The sequence below is a fragment of the Catharus ustulatus genome, chromosome 21 (genome assembly GCF_009819885.2).
Source record: "Catharus ustulatus isolate bCatUst1 chromosome 21, bCatUst1.pri.v2, whole genome shotgun sequence".
Lineage (NCBI taxonomy): Eukaryota > Metazoa > Chordata > Aves > Passeriformes > Turdidae > Catharus > Catharus ustulatus.
Genome location: NC_046241.1, coordinates 9,872,025 through 9,891,872, shown reverse-complemented (window position 1 = coordinate 9,891,872; position 19,848 = coordinate 9,872,025). Strand labels below are relative to the sequence as shown.

The following is a 19,848-nucleotide window of genomic DNA, read 5'->3' as shown; positions in this document are numbered from 1 at the left end:
ATAAAGTATTATTGTTTATACCTTCCCACTAGGGAATTTCCCAGTTGTTAAATCCAGCATTTTACACATTTCTCCAATCCATGGAAAGGGTGATATTTCAGTGGAACATCCACAGAGCTTCTAACTCCAAGAGCTTCATACCAAGAAACTCCTCTTGTCCTACTCTGGTTACACAGTTGCAGCCACCAGAGAAGTCTCAACAGGGAATTAGCTTCCTCTGATGAGGAATTTCAGAGCTCTCTCTAGGGATGAATCCTGCCATATGAATGAGAGATTGACAAAGGGAAAACACCCTGGCACCTGCATGGCCAGAGGGCATTCACGGCAGCATGGGGAAGTGCACAGGCTGTTACCTCAGCCTGCAGACAGGTTTGGACAGGGAATGACATCCAGCTGTCTGCAATGGGAGCAGAAGCACATTCCTGATGCACCAGGCTGGCAGCCCCTCTGAAGTAGCTGTCCTGAAGAGATAACACCGCTCTGTTCCCACCTCCTCAGCAGCACCACCCAGTGCAGACAGGATGGACACTTGCTGTGCAGCTCACCTGTAAAGCCTGGCTGGCACTGGCACAGGAAGCCAGCTGCCTGGCTGTAGCTGAAGGTGCTGGGGAAGCGGGGCTGTGTCCCGTAGTGGGCTGGGTTGGAGCGCTCCAGGCACAGGCCCCCGTTGTGGCAGGGCTGTGTCACACACTCATCCACATCCTCCTCACAGTCCTGCCCAGTGTACCCTGCAGTGAGACACACAGTCAGCATCATGCACAACTCACTGCAGCTCAGCTCCAAGTGCTGGGGCTCACTCAGAGGAGGGAATAAGACCCTCACACCCGCAGCTCATCTAGCAGGGAATCCCCAGGCCCTTTACTTTCTCAAATACAGGCGCCAAAATCGTCCATTTGCGGGAGAGCATCACCTCAGGATAGAGGAGCTCATGATGGAAAATGGCAGAAAATAGAAAGAAAACTTTATGGTTGAAAATCAGGGTGATTTTTGCAGGTCAGTTGGATTTTGGGATGACCTGGAAAGGGCAGCAGTGCAGCCTCACCACTCCAGACAACAAAAACTCACATGGAACCATTCAGTATGATCATGAATTCTCTACTTCAGCACAGCAATCAAGCACATGCTGTCCATGGCCATGTGGCCACACAGCACAGGAGCAGAGAGCCCCCAGCCCACCTGGCCAGCAGGCACAGCTGTAGCCCTTGACTCCCTCCAGGCACGTGGCACTGTTGTGGCAGGGGTCCGAGGCGCACTCCAGGATGTCCAGCTCGCAGTGGGTCCCCTCGAAGCCGGTGTCACTGCAGTCACAACGGTAGCTGTGGGCACCAAACACAGCAAGGCATCAGCTCTGCCTTGGGCAGCAAAGCCCTGGGTGAGGAATGGGCAAAAGAGCTCAGCTGTCAGTGCTCACACCCACTTGTGTTCACACTTTACCCAAGGAAAGGTAAATTCAGACACACAGAGATGTTCTCAGCAGTTGCCTGTGCTGTTCATGCTCTGCAAACCATTTCTCTGTGTTTGTTCCTCCCTTCCTTTAAGCACCCCTGGAGTTCTGCTGCTGGGAAGGGGATTCTCCCTTATTGCCACAGATCATTGTTACTGCCACTCACTGTACAAATCACCAAATCCAATTTCCCCCACAGCTTTCTACTCTGATTTTCACAGGCTGCACTGAGTAGACCTTCAGACCAGTCCTGGTGAATAATTGCCCCGCTGGTTTCTCACCTGTTAATGAGGTCATGACATGTCCCATTGTTCTGGCATGGCTGGCTCTCACATTCATTGATGTCCACCTCGCACTGGGTTCCTTCATACCCTGGTGCACAGGTGCAGGTGTAGAACCCAACATCATCACTGCACAGGGCCCCATTCTGGCAAGGGTCTGAAGCACATTCATCTATCTCAGTATCACAGTTCACACCTTGGTTAAAAAAAAGAAATATATCTGTGTTACAAAGTCACAGAAGTGTATTTGTGCTGCCCGGAATTCTGAGATGAAATCACAAGAGTCATCTTGTTATGTCATCAGTTATCAACCCCAGCTGACGACCAGAGTGATCTGTACCTGCTTCTCCAAAAATAAATTCCATTTATTTCAATTGTTTGCAACTTGCTTTGTGATACCCAGGAAAAAAGCTCTAAAGTACTGCAAAACACTGGCTACAGTGATACCTGATGTTAGGAAGTGATTTCATTGGGAAATGTTACTAAAAATACAAGATTAGCTCCACTTCAGTAACACCTGTTTGGTACAAAGTCCCAACCTCCCTGACAGAACAAGACCTCATGAAAGATTTCTATGGAATTATCTTATCTATATTCCACCTCTTTGAGCTGCCTGTGGCCTGGCATCACCCCAAACCTTACTCATTACAGTGGCACCTCTCAATCCATCTAATCTGCCCTCCTTGGCGAAGGCTCCCCACAGAGTGGGCATGGCCATCCTAATCCTGGCGGAATGTGGGCCCCCTAATCTGCTTCAAACCCCTCAATACCCTCACAAAACTTCCTTCACCCAAATTGCAGCTGCAAGGACCAGGAAACAACCTGGCCTTGCCAGCCAATGGTGCTCAAACCTCTGGATGAAGAACCAAATCCCAAGGCCAAGCCTCGTGTTTGACATCAAAATAACTTGAAGCACAACAAGCTCCTCCAGCTGCCTGGGTCACTTTATCTCTCCTTTGGCAGGGACTCCCACCATCCTGAATTGAGGATTCAGCATAAAATAAAAAAAGAAACTGATTTGCAAAGACAGAATTATGCTTGGTACTCAAAATCACCAGTGACCTTAGGGCCCACATAGAGATTCTGTCTTGTTTCTCCTTCATCTCTCTTCATTTTTATCAGAGTGAGTCAGCATCAGGGGCTACATTCCTGATGTTGTAACTTCTCATTCCACTGGTAATCAGCAGCATTCCTTCACAGCAACCCCACTCCTTAAACGCTTCAGTGTGTGAACAGGAGGAAGGCTGAGAAAGTTCCTGTGCGAGGTGGTACCAGGCAGACACGGACACATTCCAGCCCAGTGCGCTCGGGTGAGCAGGGCTGGGGGAGGAGAGCCCCCCACTGCCTCCTCACAGATAACTCACAGGTGTGGATTCCTCTCTGAGTCACCATTAGCACAGATGCACACAAGAGAAACACTGAAATCATATGCCAAATAAATATTTGTCAGGCATGAAAGAATTGGAAATCTCCAGCTAAAAGACACTTTTTTCCAAAAGACAAGTACTTCCCTTGGAAAAATCCAAGAACTCAGCCCAAGTTGCCAGAGCTAAGTTATACCTGGGAACACGAAGTACCCATTTCCTGATGATAAATATCTTTTTATGTTATCTCCCTTAATTTCATGCTGAGAACTAATGCTGGCTACCTTGTGCCTAATACTGCAGTCTCAGACAGCCCACTCTTGGATCCCTGCCTCTCAACACCGACACCATGCACGGAATTCAAGGCCTCAAGCACAGCCTGGAAGCTGCTGCAAGCAGCCCTAGAGCATCAGTCACAGCCACGGCAGCCCCTGAGGAGCACAGAGCCAGGAAGGCAGTGAGCAGGAAGGCAGTGATGCACTGAGCAGTGATGCAGTGAGCAGTGATGCAGAGATGCAGTGATGCAGAGATGCAGTGAGCACTGAGCAGTGATGCAGAGAGCAGTGATGCAGTGACGCAGTGAGCACTGATGCAGAGAGCACTGAGCAGTGATGCACTGAGCAGTGATGCAGAGATGCAGTGAGCACTGAGCAGTGATGCAGAGAGCAGTGATGCAGTGAGCACTGAGCAGTGATGCAGAGAGCACTGAGCAGTGATGCAGAGAGCAGTGATGCAGTGAGCACTGAGCACTGATGCAGAGAGCAGTGATGCACTGAGCACTGAGCACTGAGCACTGATGCAGAGAACACTGAGCCCTCCCCAGCCCAGCCCCAGGGGCACAGCTGTACCTGTGTAGCCGGGCACACAGCGGCACTCGTAGTGGTCCATGTGGTTGAGGCAGGTGCCGTGGTTGCGGCAGGGCCGGGACGCGCACTCGTCGATGTCGATCTCGCAGTGGGAGCCCTGGAAGCCGGGCACACAGAAGCAGCTGTACTGGCCCGCGCTGTCCCTGCAGATGGCCCCGTTCCGGCACGGCCCCGACGCGCACTCGTCGACGTCGTCCCCGCACGTGGCCCCGCCGAAGCCGGGCGGGCAGAGGCAGCGGAAGCCGCCCGCAGCCTCCAGGCACGTGCCGTTGTTCAGGCAGGGCTGGCTGGAGCACGAGGAGCTCTCTGCCCGGCAGCCTCCTCCCCCAGGGCCCTGCTGGCACCTGCAGCTGTATCCAGCTGCTGTGTCCACACATTCAAACCGGGCTGGGCAAGGGCTGCTCTCACACTCATCCACAGCGGCACAGGCGGCGCCTGCAGGGCCAGCTGTGCACACACATTCATATTGCAGGAGTCCTGGGCTCGGGGTGCAGCTCATGTGGGCAGGACAGTCATGTTCACTGCAAGCATCATAGAGGAGTTCACAATTTTTGCCCATGTAGGCTACAGGCTCCACAGGGCAGATGCACTGGTAACCCACTTCCAAATCCTCACAGCTCCCCCCATTCTCACATGGGGACGAGGAACAGCCACTGTGATTTTCAGAGTATGAAGTTCCTGATGAGAAAAGAGACTTATTGTCAGTCAGCATCTGTAGCTCTAAAGAAAAAAGTTCTGCCAATCCCCACAAACAGCTCAGAGACTGCCCACCTAAATTCCACACTCCAAAGGGCTGTGCTAGCCAGGAGATGAGGATCAAACATTTTCTCTAAAGAAAACAGCCCTTCATTTGGTGGCAATCGGGAATCTCTTGCCAAACTGGGCAACCAGGACACTGATTTTTTTAGGAGACACTCACAAACCAAGTATTTTGCATGTGCTTATTCATCCATGAGTCATTTTGAGAGCAGTGACACATATCACCTTAAATCCATTCACAAGATTAACTTAGTGTAAAATTCCATGACCCCTTTCACTGGCAGGGCACAGCATTTGTGCCTGGAAATCCAGAGAGGCAGGATGAGTTCAGGTATTAGCTGCAGCTTTGCATGTCCCAGCTGCTCCCTCTGGGGATACAATTTTTTCCTCAGCTAATCCAGAAGTGATTTGAAGATGCTCCCATAAATAACTCAAGGCAAACTCCAAATGAGCACATTTCACAGAGTCTCTGATTACATCAGGCAGCTCAGGTTGATAAGCACTGACCCTCACCCTCTCCTCATGTTAGACATGTAAATTTACACAGCAGGACGTTTTTAGCAAGGAAGAGCAGACACTGCTGAGATCCCTGTGCTGAGGGCATTTTGGATCAGTACCTGCTGGGCCAAAACACCAGCCTAACAACCAGATACCAGGAGCTGATGCTGAGAGCAGATTCCCCTAAATGAGGGAGCATTTGGATGTGATCAGTTAATTCACACTGAGCACAATGCCTTGCTGTCCCCACAAAGGCAGTGTTTAAAAGGCTCTTGCCCCATTAAGCAACTCCACATCCGGAAATGTGCTGGGACGTGCCCACTGAACTGCAAATTTAGTTCATATAAATGAGATTATGTGGATACACGACCTTAAAAAAGAAAAAAAAAAAAGTGTTCAATGTAGATATTTCAGAATGGAGCAGAACGGAATAATAGGAGGAATCCTCACTTCTTTTCCAATACAAATTTTAAATTTATTTTGTGAAACAAGGGGCAGATTGGGCAAAGGGCAGGGCAGCCCAGGAGATAATGGCCTTTATGTTAGAATTAGGATATATGTCCTGGATTCAATGCCACAATTAAGCACCTTCCAAAAGACATAAACCAACCAAAAATAAAATAAAGGGACAAAGGCAGTGGAAGGCAGCAGTCATTAGCACCTCATCCCCCTGTGGCCTTCTGAGATCAGAGCTTTTCATTCTGCTCAATTCCAAGATAAATCAGAGAGAAGCTGTGTGGTAGAGATATCCCAGCCTGATTCCTGCAGAAGTGTTATGAAACATCCAAACTTGGAAGTAACTCTGCAAACAACCACACAGCAGATGTTTGGAAAATGTCTATGAGAAATGGTCTGAAAGCAGAGATAAAGCTCATGAAGGAGCAAATGGTATCTGAGAAATTGCTACTGCTGAGACAGTCCAGACTTCCCTGGTGCTGGAAGTCAAGCAGCTCTTCACCACTTCTGCTGCCCTCTCTGTGCAGCCGTGGCCCAGGCAGTGACAGCCTCAGGATCCAAACCCTGCAGCTCCCTCAGCCCTCCCTGCTCCACGAGGAATGTTGCTTTACCCTGCCATGCTCCCTGCCAGGACCTGCCAGGATCACACACTCAGCATGGCTCCCCAGCTGACCCCCACTGGTGCCAGCACCATCCTGGCCCAGTCCTGGTCCGGTTTGCCTTGCCCTGGTGCACCTTACCCACCCCCAGGAGCTCATCTGTGTCACCACCAGCTCCTCAGTCCCTTTGTACCTGAAGGTGGAGGCACCGACCCCAGGGCCTGAAAGGGATTTATAGCAGCCTTTGGTTTACAAAAGGCTGCCCCTGCCCTGACCTCCCCCACATTCCTCCCACCGAGGACTGCAGTGTTTCTAAGTCTTCTTTTAAGAGGCCGTGCTGCTGGGGGAGGGAGGGTGCTCGGGGATTTAGGCAGCCCTTTCTCTTCCCAGCATCATCTCCATGGCCCAGCCCTCCCTTCCCCTCTCATGTGATGCTGGGGAGAGCTGCTGAGCCCTGCACTGTCCAGCAATCCCATTATTCTGCCATCAACCCTTTTATTCTCAGATTCCCAGTCAGGCAGAAAACAAGGATGACGGAATCTGCCTGGAATCTCTGTGGCAATTAGAGTGGAAGCCCAGGAAACTATTCCAAAAGAGCTTTACTAGGCAGGAGATGTGAGCCTTTGTAGGCTTAATGAGTAACCGGCCCCAGCCTGCACTTCCCAGAGGCCAGGAGCACAGCTTGGGACAAAAAAGGAGCAGAGCCTGCTGCGTGTTGGGAAGGAGCTGCAGCACACTCCATCTGCAAAGAAATTCCCACTTCCACAGAATCCCCAGGCACTGCTGGCATAGCCAGGCTGAGTCACTGCCAGGGCTCATGTGTGGCTTTCTGCTTCCACGAGGAGCAGAGGCAAAATGCTCTTGCAAGTAAAGCTAAACATCAAAACCCTTTGTTATTTCCTGCCTTGCCCAAAGCTCTTTCACAACAGACACACCTTTCCATAGCTGCTCTGCTTTGGTCCATCATACAGCTCAACTACACACAACACAAAGCTCACTAAGGAGTGCAAAGGCCTTCTTGGCTACCAAAGACAGCAGTGAAGGAACTCTGGTCTGCTCAGAGCTCACTGGGACCATGAACAGCAGCACTGGTTAACAGATGTACTTCAGCACAACAGCATTTTGGAGGAAAATGTTCCTTTTCTGGAACAGATATCCTGAAGTAACACAGCACAGCTCACAGGGTAAGCATGGAGCAGGCTGAGGACACTGCAGTGTAAATCACAAGAAATGAAACTTTATCTGAATAACTGCAAATTATTCTGTGAACTGCAGCTGGCAGAAAATCCCCACGAGTTAGACTGACCCAGTGGGGCTTCAGGCTCACTAACAGCACCAATCCCAAACTGTATCACACACTCCCTGTATCCAGCACACTGTGCTAATATGGAATATCTCCCAGGGACAGAACATGCCCCTGTGTGAATGTGTTCTAACCCTAATGCTCCTTCCATGGCTGTGCTGAACACCTGCCTTGACAAAGAGCACATCTGATGTTTTCAGTTCTGATTTTGTTCTTTTCAACCATCAGTCCTAGGGCATACACTTACTGCTCTCAGTTTTGGAATAGATTAATATATGGATGTGAATAGCACATGAATATGCACCAGACTCTAATAAGAAATGAATAAATTAGCTTTTCCTGCTGCACAGTGTAAGAACCATGAAAACATGTAGTTCAGACTATGCTGTTTCATGAATACAGTAAAAACCAGGTCAAGGAATTCACTGAATGACAAGAGTTTATAGTTTTCCACCAAAATAGTTGTTGCTGGATTAACAATGACATTCAGAAGTTTTCCTTTATGTTTCACAAGAAAAATACAAATTAGTGATATTTGTAAGGGGAAAAAACCATTACAAGTGTATTACAGTCATACCATCCTGCAAGCCTGTGCTGAATTGAAACTGGAGGAGACCACAGCTCCTTTGAAGACCAGTTCCAGGCATTTAGGGGTGGATTAGGAGGAACTTCAAAGGCTCCCAGAGTCCCATATAAAGCATTCATTGAGCTCTGTCAGGACAGGGCTGGTTTTACACTTTAAAGGTAGCTGACAAAGATTTTCCCCAAACGATGAGGTTTGTGACCTTTTGTAACACTTCAAGGCAAACAAGCTGCATTTCCAGGCTCTGCTTAAATTGACTTTAATAATCTTATACTTTTTACCTGAACTATGTGATCTTGTCTAAGTTGCAACAGTGAGTTTTTTGACCACAAAAAATTAGAACTTAATAAGAAGCTAGGCAATTACTTCTGTGATTGGAGATGCTGCTTTTGCATTACTCATTGGCTTCTGTTTTGGGGGTTTGCTTTTCACAAGTTTGTTTTCTCAAAGTCTTGAGTAACTGTGGTAGAGGATGGATGTCAATCTGCAGCCACTCCTGACCTCGTGGAAGCTGCTCATTGCTGCACAGATAACTACACCTTAAAGGTGTCTTAATGATCACTTAAAATTCCAGCAGGGGAGAGGCAACACCGGGGCTCTCAGTGCCGAAGGACAGAAAAGAATCCAAGCAGAGGCAGTGGTACCTGCTGGAAATCCCCATCCCATAATACCTGCCCATGCCCTGCACTGGGTGAAAAATGAAAATGTACTATCACCAGTGCACAATTTGTGAAAAATTATCATAACCACAGCCACAGCTCCCAGAAGAGTCAGGCTGCCAGAATGTTATTTCTAGGCCCAGCAAAAACTGAAAATGAGCTTGGAAAGCCAGATCCACCCCAAGTGCAAAGAGGCTTCCTTCAGATGTTTTTCACCTGCCCTACTCACTACAACAACCGAAAAAAACCCCAATTTACAACCAAGAGGTGAGAACAGCAGGATTCCCAGAGCACCACAGCTCCCAGCTGCACCACAACAATAAGGGAGCTTGAGGGAAATCCAATTTCCAAAAGCACCACTGGTCAAACCCCAGCCTGGGGCAGTTCTCACCATCAGGCTGTGCTCCTGCTGCTCACCCCAGCACACCTCCCACTGCAAAAAGATCCTGAGGCCAAGGGTAGAAAGGCAGAGATCCCTTCCACCAGAAGGGATTCAGAGCAACACAACTACTAAATAAACTCTGAATAAAGGAATGGAGAGTTAGGTCTCCATGACAACAGGGAGGCATGTGCTTATATTAGTAAATCCCTGCTGACCTCTGCTGATCTTTCCCTATCCTGGTCAGTGTAAAGGATTAGTGAAAGGGGACACACTTTGGCCTGTTCCCAGGATCCACACAAGCAGAAAGGGAAATGGACAGGCTTGAAAAGGAGCTTTCATATTCACCCTCTCTACTCCCCACCCCTGCTCATTTTGGAAGGACAGGAATGGCAGGATAAAACCAAATCCTTCTCCAGGAAGCACCTTCCACATACCTGTCCAGGGAGGTGGCTTCACACATCCCTAGGGCTTTACAAGCCCCAATTTCTTTACTGACACACAGAGATTAAAACCTTTCCATCCAGACCCGAGCTAAGCATCTGCCCTGAGCAACACCAGCACCAGAAAACAGGGCCTGAAACTCTCTGAGACTGCTGAGGAGCTCATGACATGCTTATAATTGGCAGTGATATTCCACCTAGCCCCAAATATTCCAAAACCTGTTTTCCAAAACCTGTATTCCCTGTCTGGTTTAACACAGTAGTGGCACTTGTGACAGCTGCTTTAACAGCAGGCTTTCCTATTTAGCCTCAGAAAGGGGGATGTGGGAATGGGAGCCCCTCCAAAACACCAGTGTTTGATCACAATTACTAAGCCCCTGCACTGCAGCAGCTTCCCACCAGCCAGCTCTGCTGGAGTAACTTGGTGACTCTGGGGCCCAGAGACAAGTTCTTCCTCCCCACTTTTAAAAAGGGAGAAAGGATTCTGAGATACATCTGCTGTTGAAACTAAACATTATTGTTACTGTCTCAGGTTATCAGCTTTTCAGATCTGATAATTTATGTGAAGCAGGACATGGCACTATGACCAAAAAAACCTCAAACCCTGAAAACAAAGATTAGCTAATCCAAAAGCAGCATTGGCACTCACCAGGCAGGACTTCTAAGACAATACTGAATAAATGGCCTGACAAGATGCCAGGGATCCCAGCAATGCCAAGAGTGCCTTTTGGAAAAGTCAGTTTTAAAAAAAGCTCCTCACTATTCGTGACTTTGATGTCTCTTGAAGAGTTCTGGTAGGTTAAACACACAAGCCCAGGTCTCAGCCAAACACCACCCTGGATACCAGCTTTAAGACATCCCCTCATGTCCCTGCACACAGGCCAGGTTACACTTTTACCCAGATACTGTGTGAACATCACTTCTCAGACTGCTTCTGACATTGTTTCACTTTGTTCCTGGCGACCAACAAATTCCACACCACCTTTGCACTCGAGGTTTTTGGTGTGACAGAGCTTTGCATTCCAGATATATGTGCACAGTCAACTGGTGTAAGATATTTATATAGAATTTACAAAGGCCTAGACCTAGACTTTCATCCATTCAGGCACAAGAAGTGTGGCTCAGGCTCTTCCTGTGAAATATGTAGAATATTTACCCCCTCAAAGAAGGAGGATGGTGATTCCTGGCTCTCTGCCCCCCAGCTTGCCCAGTGAATTGCTAAAAGGTGCCAAACAGTGGGCACCAATCCGTGGGGCCCAGCAGTGCCAACATCATGGCCCAAGGCATTAACAGCATTAGTCAGAAATACCACTTCAGGGAACTGAAGTCATTCTCAGCACACAACGAGAAGCCAGCTAGTTTGTGTTCATTATCTCCACTGTTTCACTGCAGATTTGAAGGTGTAACTCCTATTACCACCCTTCTAAAACTGGGAGGAAGACAGGAGCTGTGAATCCCTGGTTTATGACAGCACTGAATACATTGCCACAGTAACTCTTTGATCTCCTGTGCTCAGGACACCCCAGTATTTTCCCTTAATCAACACTCCTCCAAGCTGACCTCCATGTTTCAGTGTTCTCTGATCTCTCAGCCATTTCCACAGATCAAACACTGGGCAGGGGCTTTCCTGTGTATTCAGTTCACCAGAGTGAGTCACAGGCTTTAATTTCCAATTCTTATTTAAATGTACTGACAATGAACAAAACAGCTGCAAAGGTTGGTTTTGTTTGTTCCCCGGTTTTGAAGTAAGCCTTAAACTGTCCCTGTGTCCCAGCTAATCTCAAGAGCTGGCATCGGAGCTGATAGCAAAAAAGGTTTGTCTTGCACATGCTCTCCCTCAGCAGGCGTCCAAAGCATCTTCCAGGCCAAAGGTATGAGAATTCCTGTGCCTGCTGATGGCTGGAGCTGTGGGAACAGAAGTGAGACACTCCTTCTGTCCCCAGAATCTCTTTTAAAGACAAAGAATCAGCTGGGAGCTCTTCTATTGTGTTCCCATTACACAGGCAGCAGGGGAGCCACAGGCACAGCCTGCACCATTGCCCCTCTGGGGTTTCTTTTAAACAGCTGGAGATAGTGAGATCTGCCTGCAGGATGGGAGCATGGGTACAGACTGCACCAGGCATTCTCAGAATTTCCACAAAAATCTTGAACAAGTAGCTTACACACTCTCTGCTTCAATGACATTTAGACTCAGTCAATTAGAAACAAACAAACAAAAAAAAGTAGTGGTATGGTTTATAAGGGCAAGAAAAGACTTTTCTTTATGGCCTTAAAAACCTACAAGTGCTACCTAAACAGGACCATTGACTCCAGTTTAAATCTGGCAGAATTCCCCTTACAGAACAGGAGTAGGTGGAGAGACTGAAAATCAGCACTGCCCTCGAGCTCTGCTGGCTGCAGCAAGGAGAGCCATCCACCTGCACTCCAAACAACTGCACCTCCTCACTTAAGCAGGGCTGCAGAGAAGAGCTTTCTCCAGGAGTGAAAAGCCACAAGTGCATGGTACAAACCCTCTGAGGCACGGCCTGGCAGCCACAGGGGAGCTCCATCCACACTGCCCGCCTGCTCTGCCAGCACAAAGCCACCACAACTGCTCCACACTCCACACCAGTAGCTATGGTTACTAGATACAAAAGACAGTCCTGCTGCTTCCCTGTGGCCAGAGGAATTCCAGGCACTTGGAGCAAACACACCAGACAAAGAAGCTGGTGCAAGGAAGAGAAAGAGGGGGAAAAAATCCTACAAAAAACACAACATATTTTGACTTTCACATTCATGGTGTGAGGTGGTCAGAGCAACAGAAATCAGAAGGAAAAAAAGAGATTGTTGGGGAGCCAGAGGAAAAGCTGAAAACTTTCTCCAAATCTCAAAAATTACATAAACATCACCTACTAATGCAAGAAAATGCCAAGTGCCACATTCAGCAGGGAAAAGGCTCTGACTGTATTTTCTCAATGTTCTCCATATTTTACATCCATTTCTTCATGCCATGGCTCACACCTGTACTTGCTCAGTGGAAACCAAACCTGACTTGCAAGTACAGGCAGCTGGGCTGGCAGTGCCGAGGGCAGGACAAGGAGACCAGTTCAATCCCAATCACACTTTCCAGTAAAGGCTGGACGTGTTCCTGACATGACCTTATAATCCCCAGATGACTAAAACAGATGTCTAGGCCCAGCAGATCTCTAGGCACCTATTCCAGAAACAACATAGACACCTATTTTTCAGGGAATGTAAGATATTGTAAACAAGGGTGTCAATGGAACCCAAATAAATGGTCTTGGGAACTTGGAGATCCAAGAACACTCAAGTAGATTCTTTGGCTATAAAATAAGTTTTCAGTGTGGAAAAAAATACAAAACAAAACAAAACAACTCCCCCACCTGTGTGACAGACTCTTTTGTTACCTCGTTGCTTCTTGCACTTTGAGGGTGGATCTGCTTTTTTTCAAAATTTCTAAGTGGAGACACTCCTGTCCTATGATCCTATGTCCCTCCACTTTCTGTACCAGATGTATCTGGCACTACACTCCCCTGGGTGCCATCCTCTCGTGCCCAGATGTATTTCTAGAGCGTATAGGATGGAAATAAAGATCTGTGTTTCTTCTGCATGGGAACAAACAAAATATTCAGACCTTTCCAACTGAGAAAATGGTTACTGTGATAGCTGAATAATTAATTACATGAATATTTAATTACTTTTCGTTCTTGTGAATAAACGCATACATACACGTGCACAGGGAGAAGGATCAAAAGAGGTGAGAAATAAATAGAAGGAAAAACATGGCTGGGATGAAATGCCTGTTTATCTTCCAGACAAAAGTTTTCAGGCTACAAATCTAACTGTAAGATGCCAGTTTGTTCAATATAAGGACAAGTCACAGGTTTGGTCCAAAGTTCCTGCATAGTAGCTGGGTAAGAAACAGGCACAGAAGACAAAAACTTACCCCAAAACAAGAGGAAAAGTGGCAGCAGGAGAGCAGCATTGTACGACCTGGAGGTAGTTTTCTTTAATTCCATGACAAGTGTAAGAGTGGCCGTCCTAAAGCCCTCCGGGGAGAGACAGGAGCTGGAGCCCAGCAAGCCCCTCCTGTGGCCACATCACGGTGCGGGGCGGGCTCTCCTCCCCTCTCCTCCCGGCTCCTCTCCCCCGGCCGGTGCTCGCCCCGCGCTGCCCGGGCCGCAGCAGCACCGAGCCCGCGGACAGAGCCCGCAGCCCGCGCCGGGAGCGCCGGCAAAGCCTGCCTGGATCGCGCCGGGCGGAGCGGAGCCGAGCGGGCTGCGCTGCACCACACGGAGCGGAGCGGGCTGCTCTGCTCTGCACTGCTCTGTACTACTCTGCACTGCTCTGTACGGAGCGGGCTGCACTGCTCTGTACTGCTCTGCACCGCTCTGTACTGCTCTGCACTGCTCTGCACCGCTCTGCACCGCACGAAGCAGAACGGGATGCGCTGCACCGCGCCTGCCCCTCCCCGTGCCCCAAACACACCTGGGGTGTGCCGCACACCGGGACGGGCTCACATCGGCACCCCGGCTCTTTGGAGGATGCACGGCTCTGTATCGGCTCACATCTACAAACTCCACTGTAGGATTGAACAGAGTTTTCTTAGAGAAACTGCTTTGTTCGAAGAGAAATAAGACAAAAGCACTCTGCTAACCCCAAAAAGCAGAGTTAGTCCACATCAGTGTTTACTGCTGTCTCATGATGAGATGGGTTATCCCACAGGACAGGTGAACTCACAGAATGTACAGGAACCTCTTCCCAACTGAGGAACAGAGATCAACAGAGGTGCAAAACACAGGCACCAAACCACACCACCTTTAGATACATGGGTTCAGTTTTAGGAGTGGAAAAAGTTATCAGTGTGCATTGTTTAATGACTGGAAATTGTTTAGTAACTGGAAAAAGACAACCCACACGCAGCCAAGACCTAAGTCTCTCTAAATCCACATCACAATTGGATTACACTAACTGTAATGAGAATTAAGTACATTGCCTCACCCTTCACTAACAACCAAGAATAGAACACAGGTAAGATGCCAGACAAATTCCTACTTTAAACAAGAAATACGAAAGATAGCAAGGAATTGGTGCAGACCTTCTTCAGGCTGCACATGAAGGAAACAGGAGCAATCTGACAGTGAGTAATCTGCATTATCCCAGAGCCCTGCAGGGCAGCAGGGACTGGAGGGATTTGTGCATGGAAATGGGATCATTCCTGCAGGGCTTTACCTTCAGTGCAGAAGTAGAACAGTCACAGCAAGAGCCCTTCCACCTCCCAGACTCTGCAGCTCAGGAACAAATGGTTCATCTCACTGTCCTGCCTTGGAATGCTCCAAAGATGATATATCATGTGTTATCAACCTTATCTGGACCACCCAGCCCCCTCTTTCATCTCTGGTGTCCTCAGTCTGTTTTCTCAAGATCAGCCTTAGCATTAGTTTCTTGCCAGTTACCACAACCATCTGGAACTCATTTCTGTATCTGGTTTTGCTGTCAGGGGACATAACCCAACACTGGCACGTGCAGAATCTTTCTGCTCAGAATATTTTTGTCTCACCTGTGTGAATTATGCTCTCAACAATCCACCTTTTCCAAATCCCAGCAAATACACATGAATCATTGCACAATTAACAAGGCAACAAAGCACCATCCTTAGCCAGGCACTGCTGTAAGTCAGGCAGTGCAACACCTCACACCACCTGGAAAACACTCCTAATCCATGGTAATTTATGGCTTCTAGGACTACCTGCAGGACCTGCTCAGCTGCCCTGACACAGAATGAGTGTGACAAAGCCCCACACACAGACAGTGGAGGTTGTCCCACAGAGGTTGAGGTCCTTGTGCAGCCCTGCTGAGCTGTGTGGCCTGTGACACCCAAACCTTGGACAGAGCCATGACACAGTCTGGCACACCAGCCAGACTGAGGGAAGAGGAAAACACATCCAACTTCCTTATAATAATCTAAATACCTTAATCCAGTGTCTACCTGTGAGGACACTAGAATTTAATTTTATCAATGGTCATGGTTGCAATTTTATGAAATTTTGCCAACGTAAAGAGCAAACCATTCCTGTGCTGGACCCCTGGGCACACAGAAGGCAAAGTGGGTATTAACCAGCTTAGCCCAATTAAAGAACCCCAAAGCAACTCTGTTAGGGCCCAATTTGTTAGGCTTGACTACATTTCCAAAGGAGCACAATTGGGTGGATTTGTTATCTAAAGCATAAGCTCCAAGTCCTTAGTCATCCTTGCTAAAGCCTTCCCCAAACTGGTCATGGTTTGTGCTACCTCCGCATCGCTGCCGTCCAACGTCACCATAATCTGCTCTTTAACATAGCATTAAAAGCAGAGCCAAAGGACACAGCTGCTTTCCTTGGTGTAACACTCATTATGAGAGATTTAAGGACAGCATAACAGCAAGGCTTCTATTCTCAGCCTGAAGCAGGAACCCTGGCAAGCCGGAAATGCATGCCATGGAAATGGGGCAGCAGTGGGCAAGCTGGATTAGAGCAAAAAGGAGAAAGTAGGTCTGGGGTACTCAGCAGGACCTTCCTCTCCACTTATTCTGGATATATTATATATATACATATATATTCTTATTTATACTTTTCTGTACACTTGTCACAAAACAATCCTACACATCTTTCTACAAACAGTTCAGAGAGAACCACACACCAAAGTACCTCAGCAAAGTCTGCTTTTCATTCAAAGAACAATGTACACCCGCATGAGTTTCACAATCTTTCCTCACACAGGGCTTAAAATAATCCTAATACTGCAGATTGGATACTGGGGACGTGTGACAGGCCGGCAAATATCAGTGCTACAAACAAAGCCATTCCTCTCTCCTGTCACGTGCACGCTGCAATTGCCCCAGAGGACAGAGCCTCACCTTCCCTCCTCACCCTCCTGGAACCACTGGGCACAAATCTATTTTACTGAATTGATCAGTGGAAGCCAACAGCATCAGTCACGGTTTTTTCCCCAACTTTGAGAATTAGGCACAACATTACACAAAGCAGGCCATACTAACAGAGGCTGTGGGCTTGGGAAGTTGAGTCAGTAAAGATAAAACCTTCCAGTTCCACTCAAAAACTGTGCCAAACCTGACTGCTTCCATACACTCTCCTGTTTTCTGGCACTGTTGAAAAGTGCCAGGAATATTTTTCAGAACTTCAAGTTTTGGAATTTCAAGCCTTCAGACTCACAGGCCAATTCTGTATACTGAAGTGTTTGAATACAATTTGGTGCAGTAATGCTCAGGGGCTCCCCAGAGTCCAATCCTAACTGGAAATTGGCTCTCTCCTGCTGCCCTGAACAGGCACTGTCCCACTCTCCCATCAGCCCACTAGATGTCCCTTCTGCACTGCCAAAGTCACCAAAGGCCTCTGTGTGAAAACAGGAGAGCTGGAAAGAAATGAATGTTACAGCAGCACTGTAAAGCAGAGCAACTGGACACATCCTGAACGGCTGCAGGACTGTGCCAGCTCCCTGGACACTGCAGCACCTATTGCAACATCCCCTCAGCAGAGCAGCCAAGGCACAGTTCGGGCTCTGAGCCTAAACTTTACAGCTGCTATTAAAAGCTGGCAAAATCACACAAAATCTCCAGTCTTGAGACATCCTAATTGCATTTCTTAGACACAATAAATTTCATTTCCTGTCACTGCTAATCAGAGCTGCTGGCAAGCAAATCATGCTGCCCAATAAACACCAGAGTCCTGAGCCTGTGGCATGGTCAGGCCTGGGCAGGGGCAGTGGGAGCAGGGGGTTGCCAAGGCAAGCAGGAGGGTTTCTGTCTGGGCACTGGTGAGCAGAGCTCTGGTACAGCCTGGCTTTCCTGGAGCACAATCATCAAATTTCAGATAAAACTGCAGTGCTGAGGAAGAGGAGGGGGGCAGTCCACAGGACAAGGGCAGAATGACCATGTTTGCCTGAGGTCTGAAATCTCCTCTGCCTTGCACTGGCTGCTTGTTCAGAGATCTTCATGACACCCCTCATCCCAGACAAGAGCAAATTGTAAGGACCACAACAAAGATATCCAGCATGTGCACAACACCCAGGCCTTCCTCTCCAGCACATAAACCATTCACACACACAGACAAGGCTGTGGTGAGGACAGGGCCACACTCCTGCCAAGTTATCTCTGGGGAAGTCACAGAAGTCAGGCTCTGCCCATGGATGGACCCTTTGATCTCTGTGAGACCCCGCTGGGCTGCTGCAGGTCAGCTTCATGCCCTTTGATCTCCTCCCTGCTCCCAGCTGCCTGCTGGAGGTGAATCCCTTCCAAGGGGCCTCTCTGGCAGATGGGAAGAGGAGAATGTTGATCACCTAACAGGAGGTGTAAAAAGGGTCTCAGGCAAGATTTTCTGCAGTAAAATGTTATAGCAGGAAGGATGTGCCCAGTGCATTGCCAGGATCTGAGGGTGTTTTGGAGGCGTGCTGACTATTGAGAGCCCTTTTCGCTGCTGAATTTGTCACAAACGATCCGAGGCGTTTGTAAACTGTTTGTAAATAGCGGGGCTGGGGAGGCTGCACGCCGCTGGAGGGCAGGTCTGTGCTCCCAGCCCCAAGGCAGCCTGCACAGGCTGCACTGGCAGGGTTTGCTGCAGAGCTCCGCATTGCCACAGCCCTGGAGCCAGCCTGGGACCGACACTGGGAGCAGGAGGTGGGGGGAGGCTGCCCTGCAGCGCAGGAACCTCCTCTGCTGAAACTGGGACTCCAGGAAGGCCAAGCAGGGCACTGGGAGAACGGGGAATTGTGGAGCTGGAAAACAAACACATGCAGCTGTGCACAGTGTGAGCTGGGAGCTCTGAAGATGAGTGAGGCTACAAAGTCCTGCCTGACATCATCTCTGCCGTGGAAATGACACCTCTGGATTCTGTTTAAAATCAGCAAGCTCTGCCTCATTTTCCTTCCAGCTGCAGTCTCTGCTGTTCCTCACAGACACCACACACAGCCTGCTCAGTAATGAGACCTCTGGGAAAACTGGACATTGTCACCACAGTAGGTGGCACAAGTAAAATGGATGTAGATCACAAATGTGCCAAATGTTGAGGAATGTTCTCCAAGATGCCAAAGATGTGGGGCTCATTTTTGTGTATTTGCACCTCAATGAACACTAAACACTTCAATTATCTCCAAATGCAATCCAGGTAACTAAAGACAGATTTGTCAGTACAAGGCAAAGGACAATTGTAAAGAACAGTCCCATACTCAGTTTCCTGACTCAAAGGTGGGGATATTGTCCAGGACTTTCAGTACTCTGGGCTGGCACACTCCTGCCCTTCTAGAAAACACTAGAAATAATAGAAAAATCCTGAAAGTACTGCTCCATAGCATTATTACTTCACAGATGGAAGCTCTCATGTGAATCAACTGTTTGTATTCACAAACCCCCCAGAACAATGGCCCTACCTGCAGTGGCTGAGCACAAGTTGCTGGAGCTGCTCTTGCCTGGATGAGGCTCTGGCAGGGATTACCACAGCACACACTGCCATGGTGCTGGGATGCTGAATCCTGGTGTCCCCATCACCAGCCATTTGTCAGATGAACAAACCTCTAAAAATGACCAATACAGATCTTCACATAAGTGTTAACACCACTCAAGCTTGTTCTCATGGTCTCCAAATGAGTATTTTGTTTGCTTCTCCTTGCAGAACCGGAGCAGAGACAAGGGCTGCAGCACTTCCCTCTGCCCTGAGGGAAGCTCTGCTCCACTCCTCTTAGCCAGCATGGTTTATGCACATTTTCTACTTCATGTCTCACAACAGCAGGCAAACAGAGCTCCTGCTGGGCTTCTGTCAGAGGAGATATTGATCTGCAGCACAAATGCTTGGAACTCTTGCTCTGCTAACCGGTGTGCTGAATGTGCACAGGGGCTCATCAATACGTCTGAAACAAAATCTGCTCAATGGCTTTGGAAAAAACCAAAAAACAACAACAAAAGAAAACCTGAGGTTTCTGATGAGATTGTATACAAATGTTCAAGTGGATGGATCTAGAAACTTTCCAAGAAGTGGTAAAAGCACCATGAAGCACTACTTCATCTGGTTTAGAACTGTTTCAGTGAGAGCAAGAACAAGCACCAAAACTTCTCTCTCATGAGACACACATGAGGCTTCTCACAAGGCTGTATACAAAATATTGAAGTGGGTGAACCTAGAATCCTACCAAGAACTATGGGGAAAAACATAAAAAGAATTATAATA

The 19,848-nt window shown here is 48.3% G+C and overlaps 1 protein-coding gene across 6 annotated transcripts in view; it reads right to left on the bottom strand.

Moving 5' to 3' along the window:
• CRB2 (crumbs cell polarity complex component 2) overlaps nucleotides 1-19,848 on the bottom strand; it is a 55,880-nt gene that overhangs the window by 19,329 nt on the left and 16,703 nt on the right. For 3 of the 6 annotated variants that reach the window (XM_033077341.1, XM_033077340.2, XM_033077339.1), the window contains exons 1-5: nucleotides 13,581-13,785; nucleotides 3,938-4,633; nucleotides 1,726-1,921; nucleotides 1,177-1,316; nucleotides 546-728 (exon numbers count right to left, since the gene is read on the bottom strand). In XM_033077341.1, coding sequence (XP_032933232.1) covers nucleotides 546-728; nucleotides 1,177-1,316; nucleotides 1,726-1,921; nucleotides 3,938-4,633; nucleotides 13,581-13,653 — 1,288 coding nt within the window. In that variant the 5' untranslated portion in view covers nucleotides 13,654-13,785. Of the gene's footprint in view, nucleotides 1-545; nucleotides 729-1,176; nucleotides 1,317-1,725; nucleotides 1,922-3,937; nucleotides 4,634-13,580; nucleotides 13,786-19,848 lie in introns of those variants that run through there. The other 3 variants (XM_033077345.1, XM_033077344.1, XM_033077342.1) reach the window with 1 other exon arrangement.